An 8248-nucleotide genomic window follows, 5' to 3' on the forward strand; every position below is an offset into this window, starting at 1 on the left:
AGTCTACTAGAACCCATTTGGACAGGTTTTGAATTTTTTCGATTGTGTTTTTCATGTGCCCAGTCGTCCGGCTGCATGCGTGGAGACCAGCCAGCCCACACAGTGCGTTCGTCATCAGCAAATGGAACGTGAAGGAGCCCACTAAGTGCTGCCTTAGCGTTACGGTAGGACAAGTATTTCTATTGTAAAACTGATGTGTAGCTTGATCTTTAGGGGACAGGACCACCAACCAATACATGCAGATTGTGTGTGTGTGTGTTTGTGTTGTGTGTGTGTGCGTGTGTGCGAGACAGAAGGTACTTTTGACATTCGGTTTTGCTATACAGAAACAGAATGAATAAATGAACTTTTTTTTTTTTTTTTGCAAGAGGTATAAGTAAAAGATTCAATTTGATTCTTCTAGAGGGAAAAGGAGTTGAAAGTAGGTCTTCATTTTGCAGTCATCATCTGTACGAATTCTGAAAAGACAAATAATCACAACTTTTGATTATCTTTGCAAACTGCTTTAATGAACAAAACCTCTCTCTCTGCTCTGCCTAAAACCGAGTGTCTAGTGAAGCAGTTTCCTTGTTTCTAAAGGTTCTGTCTATTAAAACCTAAACATGGTTGTTTTACCTTCATAGTTCACTTGTCCATCACCATCAATGTCTGCTTCTCTGATCATTTCGTCTACTTCTTCATCTGTTAGTTTTTCTCCTAAGTTTGTCATGACGTGGCGTAGTTCAGCCGCGCTGATGTAACCGTTGCCATCCTGTGAACAACCGGCGATTCCTCAGTTACTGACAGTGCTTCAGGGTGCGAAGTAGGCCTTTGAGTTCATTATAGCCACGCCTGTTACTGTCCACGCTCCACCTCCTGTCCCCACCTCCATCTACTAAACGTAAGCCGCTAGGCACAGAAACCTGCCAACTGTTTCGAAGCCAGCATATCAAGAGACTCCAGGGAGGAGTTCCCAACAGTAAGTCAGGACATCTACAAGCCAGATTTCAAAGGCTCAGGCAGTGAGACTAAGCGCTCGATCGCTAACAGACTGTTCGAGTATTCAGAGCTGCTAGCCCAAAAGGCCGGCGCAGGATTACCTTGTCAAAGACTCGGAATGCCTCGCGGATCTCTTCTTCACTGTCTGTGTCTTTCATCTTTCTAGCCATCATAGTTAAAAACTCGGGGAAGTCAATGGTGCCATTACCTCAAATTATAAAACAAAAAAAGCACGTGTCAAATAAACGCCCCAGGAATGCTAATCTGAGTACGAATTTTAGAACCACTGTATAAGACGGTAAAGCATCTCATGGAGAAACAGGCATATTATTTTATGAGGTTGAACCCCGTGAAACTGCCATCTTTTCTAAGTCTAAAATGTATCACACATGTAATTTCATAAGAGTTCAACCTAAAAAAACAGTGCCGGGGCAGCATTTACTACAAAGGACGCATTCTCAAACAGCCCAAGAGAAAAGACACCGCAGGCTAGATCTCTGTGGACAGGGGACGCACTAGCAAACACCTCCCAAGTTAGAGCACTCCCTCAGCCCTGGCTGGTGAGGAGAACAGCCTAAGGCCTAGAACTTGACAGGACAAAAGCCACTTAGTTAGACCTCATCCATAGGGGCCAGTTCTCAGCCACATAATCACACTCAGTCACCCAATCGTTTGCTCCCCAGCTCAGTTCCTTTCCTCCCGGTATGTTTTCACAGCTCAGACCACACACATTTAGAAAATAGCTAAAGAATCAATTCTACAGCCGGTATTCCAAACAACCACTTCTCTACAACTAGGAATTAGAGAAAAAACCAAAGTATGAACCACTTGAGTCACAGTGGAACCTGAATCACACGGACTTGACATTAGAAGCAACAAGGCCTTACGCTAAGGAACCTGAATCACATGACATCAGAAGAGACAAGGCCTTAGGTTAAGGAACTCACTTTTACCAGTACCCTCACATCAAACAACTGAGAGGCAGCGAGCGGTCCCCTCAGTCCTTGTGGCCTCCAAATTGCTAAAGTCATTGTTACTACTCATTCAAGACAAAATAAATGATCAGAAGTGCTATCTTCAGAGGCAGTGTCCTGAGGCACTGCCTGATCCATTACAAACACGGGATTCTGTAGACTGGCACAACTTTGGTCTATACAACATCCGACCTGAGGGACCACCTCCCTAATGGCCAAGGAGCTACATATAACTGGACGAGATCACACCACATTCCCAGAGAACTACGGCTAGTGTTACTTTCCAAAATAATAAGAAGCATGAAAACCTTTAGAAGTCACTCAAGTGGGCTTCTGAATGTACGTGACCAAATTTCTACAAAATCACCTCATGGTATCCTATGTCTTTAAAGGACAACTACAAGTCATCTATCTAGAAAGTCGAGTTCCCATCCAAAATGCTTGTTTTCAAAATTACATTTTATAATGCTACATATTAAAATAATATATATGATTTACAAACATAAGCTTGAGGGGAGGATGCACAAAGACTGTTTACCGAAGGAAGCAAGTGGTAAGTCTGCTGCTGTCCACTGCTGACCGTCTGGAAGGTTACTGGCTGCTCACCCTGGCTCCGTACAATTCCCACAGCCTCCCCCACTTCTGCTCGGTTCTGTCTCTTCACAGCCAACACGACCCACCTCCTCCAAGCCACGCATGAGCCTCAAAACCGCTTCAACAACACATCTACAGCTCACGTGATACTCAGTTCTATCTTAACTTCAAAGAATGCTCTTCACCCACTTCACTTGGGATTTCCCTTAAGAGACCACAAGTTGTTGTTGGTTTTTTTTTTTATACTTCCCTCACAGGCCAGTGGATGAAGACGGGGATAGAGGTGATGGCAGACACTCATTCCAGTCAGGACACATGCTAGACAGTGAGCAGGGTCAAGGGCAGGCCCATGGTCTTCTATTTTAATTGCCAATGGCCAAAAGGCAACTACGGAAAGGAAATCTTGTGACACGCCTGAACTTGACCTGCACAGCCCCGGCACACATGCAAAGTTCTGAAGCCTTACCATCGGCGTCTACTTCATTGATCATGTCCTGTAACTCCGCTTCGGTTGGGTTCTGACCCAGTGACCTCATGACAGTCCCAAGTTCCTTTGTTGTGATGGTACCATCGCCATCTTTATCGAATAGGGAGAAAGCTTCCTTGAATTCTGAAAATAAAAGTTCACCCTTTAGAATGAATGTCTTTCTGCAACACAGCTGCAAGCGACACTACCCTAGAGAGTTTGCCAAAGAAAGCCGTGCAACCAAGCTGGGCAAATGATCAGAAACTGCTGGATCTTTATATCTGCCGAAATAAAGACCACAGGAGTCCTGTCAGACTGGCCTTTGTAAAACAGCCCATAACGCAAACTTTGTTCTTAATGACCAATTCTACAAAACTACTATAATCTCATTTTAAAGACAAAGCCCTGGGTTGGCACTGTAGGATAAACACTGGGCTGCTAACACCACAAGTTTGGTGGTTCAAACCCACCAGTTGTTCCTTGGAAATCCTATACGGGGTCACTGTGAATCAAAAACGTCTTAACAGCACTTTACAAGTTGAATGATGATTAAATCAGTCCTAATTCCAATCACACATGTGGAGATTGGTCCACGTGTTCCCTGACAGTCCATTCCTGGTAGATTTCTGCGGCCATAACAACATCTTATTTCCTGGGACCATGAGAAGGTGACTCAAAACACACATTCCCAGGTAACCTTCGTGTTCTCGCAACAGTGTTCAGAACAGTTTAGTAGCACTTCTGGTTTCATTAAGAGAAACGTTCTCACAAAAAGTCCTCCAGGAACACTAAAAACTACTATCTAAACTCCCTTTCTCAGTTTATTACAATAGTCCCAACACACCTCCTTCTCACCCATCCCCCTTAATTGCAGGGCAAGAAGGACAAGGTTTCATGATGGTATTAAGGATTTTAACGTCAATTTTCCAGTCAGCAGACACAATGCATTTCATTTACAGAGTTGTAAAGGGTGGGTACCCATAGTCCACTTACTTCCACAGGCTCATCTACAAAATAAATGGCAGGGAAGACTAACGCTTGACCTGAGTTATTTCTTACTGTTTTCATTTGAATAAATTCTTAGAAATCGACTCAGATTGCAGGGGAAATGGGGGCTGGAAGAAGAAACCCTAAAAGTAAATGGGTGCCTAGTTTGGGCTTTCTGGGGATTTCGTGGTGTCATCCACTTACCAGCAATCTGCTCTTCGGTCAGCTGATCAGCCTACATGGAGAAAGAAAAGATTCTAATTCAGTCCTGAACAATATGGTTGAGACCAATACAGTTTTCCCCATTACATTCTCAATACTGTGTGTTTTAAACATCAAACTTAAAAAAAAAAAAAAACTGTTTAGTCTTTAGCTTTGTTTAGCACAAGCAATTAGAATAAAGAAAACCCTTTATGCAATTTCAAAAACAAAGAGTGTCACCGAAGAGGCAGCCATCTGCTGCTTCAAGCTTTCTTTTCTGGGCCTAAAGCTTACAGTGCAAGCTGAGGTGTAACTAGATGGGTCAGTTCATAATCTGAAAAATAGCACCTCTAGTGGCAAAAGGCTTCGAGCAAAGTCTGCAGTGGCAGGCTCTGAGAAAGAGCGCCACCTACAGCACTAGAAATACCACGACAGTCCCCACTTGCATCCACCAAGGACCCAGCCCTTCGCAGCCAGCAGCAGGCGTCACCACTGGCCACCAAGATCGTGGCCTGGGTCAGCCTTTCACAGTGCACCTTGCGCATTGCCTACGGCACGCCAGATCTCCAAACTGGCATTACGTAATGGCATTAGGTTGGATTAACAGGCTTTTAGATTCATTTTATGAGATACAATTAAGTGGAAAAAATATATAGCAAAGGGCTACCCCACCAATTTCATTTCCATGTAATAAATGCTTTCCAATCATTGAAATTAGGCAGGTACTTGCTAAAAGCCTACAATTCAGAATTGCTAATACCCTCAATCATTTTACACTAAAATTCAGAAGCTAGGCTAGTCTTACAAGGGCATTGTGTTAGCAAAATGCATACAGAAAAGTACCTGACAATTGGGAGATTATACCCATCTCTTTTCTAGAGGGGATGAACTATTTGATGGAGATTTCTTAAGGAAGACATAAACTCACAATAAACACACTTTGCTCAAGCTGGTAATGACCACGAAGGTAATTCTCACTTGTATTATTTGTTCTCTGCAACACTAAACCTGTGCCTTCAGCAGGGGAATTAGAGATCTCAAGTAGTAGCAAGCATTTTGATTTTAATGAAGGACGCCTAATGAAGTCCACATTACCAAGTTAAGTCCTAATACAAACCTGATGGCATGACAAGCATTCTAACTTCTAAGATTACGGAAACTTTCACTATAGGTATGATACTCCCAGTATTGATTCTGGGGGAAACCTTCTTTCAAATTAAGGCTGGGTCTTCCTTTCTATCCGTTAATACACATTGATTTTTCTTTAAATCATATGAAGGCGACACGCTGATTTATGTAACGCCAGGAAGACATCTGTCTTGTACAACATAAGCGCTGCCACACCTCGCAAGAGAAACTGTCACCTTATGGGATAAAACAGTCCCCACACCAGCACCCACCTTCCTCGATGACGATCCCCACCCCCTCCAACCGTCCTAGCTTCAGAGGGCAAAGGTGCTCCCTAATCCAGCAGGGAGGCATCAACCAGTCTGCAAAGCCATAAAATGCTGAAGATGATGTCAGCCGGGGAGGAGGCAGGGGGCTCTGGAAATACACCCAGCAAGGCCCACAGCCCCATGTGGTCATCTCGAAGTTGCAGAGAAAGCTGAAACCGCGGAGGGCATCTGCCTGCCGACTGGGCAGTGGTGGTGCGAAGACAGGGAGAAAGGCCAGGTGCATGGCCAGAGAGTTGGGCAGAGGTGCAAACCCTGGAGACAGGAGTTGTGGGGGGCGAGGCGTCCCCAGGGCGCATTGGGGGGCGCCCTCTGCTCCCACTGAGAGCGCTCCCCGCCTCCCACCCGCTGCTGCGAATCCGCCGCGCCGCCTCCTCCCCGAGCAGAAACTTCGCGTCTCTAATGGAAACCGCACCGCGCGCCAGCTCCCTCCTCCTCCGCGCCCCCCCCGCCCCAATTAGCGCGAACGGGGCGCCTCCCGCGGGAGAGCCTCCGGAGCTCCACCGCTCGCGCGCCCGCACTGCCGCAGACAGTGGGGGCTGCAGGGGTGCGAAACGGGGCGCCCGAGGCCCGGCAACGCCATAGGGCCCCGCCCGGGCGCAGGGCGGTCGGCCCGCGCTTCCGCCCTCTCTGCCCCCCCACCCCTCGCCTTCCTGCCCCCACCCCACCCTTCCCGGCTCCTTCCTTCCCAGCCCACGACCGCGCCGCGCCCCCCAGAGGGTGGAGGGGAGCGGGATCGGGGTGGGCGCCCCGCCGAGCAGGTCGAGGGGAGGTGGAAAGAGGCGGACGCCGGCAACACCGCCAGCACCAGCCCGGACAATGTGCGCCACGGGCGCCCCCCAACCCCAACCCATTCATTCCGCGAGGCCCGCCACCTTCGGGCCTAGGGTGGGGGGCCTGCCCCCGACCCCGCCCGGACCCCGCGCCCTTGGGGGCCCGCCGAGCGCGGCGCGGCGCGGCGCTGCGGGCGGTCAGGAGTCATGGGTGCAGGATGCGGAAAGGCCAAGCGCGGCCAGCCGCCGGGCAAGGCCAGCTCCGAAAAGGACGACACCGAAATTGAAATGAGGATCCCTGGCCGAGGAAACCAAGATGCAAATCGGGAATGCATCCTTCTTATCTGCAGCTGCTGCGTAACACCCGGAAGAGAGAAAATCCTCACACATTTTTAAAAATAAATAATAAAAAGAGCGGAACCAAAATTCTAGCAGAAACAGCAGCATGGGCAGCTGCTTCGCCGGCCTCAGCAACTCCCGACCTACCATGGTGCCAGCGAAGGGGGAAGCGCCGAGGGAGCAAGGGTGGCTGCACCAGCGCAGGGGCTGTGATGGCGGGGTGTCTCTGTTGCTTCTGCGGCGGCCGCTGCTGCTGTTGCTGCTGCTGCTGCTAAGGAACCGGGTGCGGTATGCGCTGTACCACCGCCGCCTGCGCCGCTGCCGACTACAAGTAACGGCGCCGCGTCCGCGAGACTCCCAACACCACTGCCGAAGCGCGAGCCTGCGCGCCACGATATATATACGGCACACCGTATCCCTCCGCCGCGGCCGCAGCCGCCCCGCGCAGCGCGGCGCTGCAGTGATCGGGCCTCGCCTGCCTGGCCCCGCCCCTAGCGCTCCCGGCCTCCCACTGCCCTCGGCGCGTGCGGCGCGGCTGGCCCAGCCCGGGAAAGGGGTAGGGAAAGACCTGGAGAGGAGTGCGCGCTTTCCGGGCAGGTGCGTCGAGGAATCCTCGGTGCGAGGGCCGAATGGTCCTGGAGTCCCAGCCGGGAGTGAACCTGGCCTTGGGAAGCTGTTCGCCCCTGACCTCCACTTATGTGAGATCCCCATACACCCCAACATCGTCCATCGCCCGGGGTCCCCTACGGGCCTGATGGGTACGGGGGGAGGGCGGCGAGGAGGCGGAGGAATTGACTACACACCTTCAGCTGCCAGGGGCTGGAGGGAACAAGGCCGGGCTACAGGTTTCCTCGTGGAAGAAATGGGTCGGACGTTTTTCTTTTCAAATTTTGAAGCAGTGTCCATGCAAATTATATATACTAAATTGCCATGTCCTTGCCATGCTCATATATGCTTAACCAGTGTTCTTTTAATGTTTTTACGGTTCCGCTGAATACATATCTCCCCTCCTGTTTTGTTCCCTTTTTTCCTATGGAAAATATTATTCATTCTAGCTCCAGAGTGAAGCTAATGCACCTACCAGCCCTCTATAGACTTAAAACACATGCTTTAAAACATAATTATTATATTTCCCTGGTCCCAAGAGAGATCAGGATCTTTTTTCATAAATACATAGAAACAAAGAGTTTAATAATAATAATAGAACCCCCTAGATTGCAGCTGGTGTTCACAGCGAATTGCCTCTACTGTATAAACTGCATATTTTAACCTACAACCTGATTCTATACCTTTTAAAAATAGTATCTTTAAATTCACAAATGTTTCCAATTTTTCTGTAAAGGGAGGAGGAGGGGAATTAGTCATTAGAATTAGGCCAGAATTTGTTTTTGTGTTTTAAAGTTGTGACAAAATGCTGCAGTTTCTTTTCTTGCCAAGGCAGAACACAGAATTTGATCTTTTGTTTACAGGCTGGGCAACAGT

At 48.6% G+C, this 8248-nt stretch overlaps 1 protein-coding gene across 1 annotated transcript; it reads right to left on the reverse strand.

Moving 5' to 3' along the window:
• Window positions 1–288: 288 nt before the first annotated feature.
• On the reverse strand, window positions 289–5843 carry CALM1 (calmodulin 1 (phosphorylase kinase, delta)). Its single transcript, XM_006839576.1, has 6 exons — window positions 5758–5843; window positions 4204–4234; window positions 3013–3156; window positions 1080–1186; window positions 616–751; window positions 289–458 (listed from the first exon to the last, which is right to left on the reverse strand). Exons 1-6 carry the CDS (start codon window positions 5785–5787, stop codon window positions 430–432), a joined length of 477 nt encoding a protein of 158 aa, XP_006839639.1. The 5' UTR covers window positions 5788–5843; the 3' UTR covers window positions 289–429.
• Between the last annotated feature and the right edge of the window lie 2405 nt (window positions 5844–8248).

Source organism: Chrysochloris asiatica, unplaced genomic scaffold (assembly GCF_000296735.1).
Source record: "Chrysochloris asiatica unplaced genomic scaffold, ChrAsi1.0 scaffold00025, whole genome shotgun sequence".
NCBI classification, from domain to species: domain Eukaryota; kingdom Metazoa; phylum Chordata; class Mammalia; order Afrosoricida; family Chrysochloridae; genus Chrysochloris; species Chrysochloris asiatica.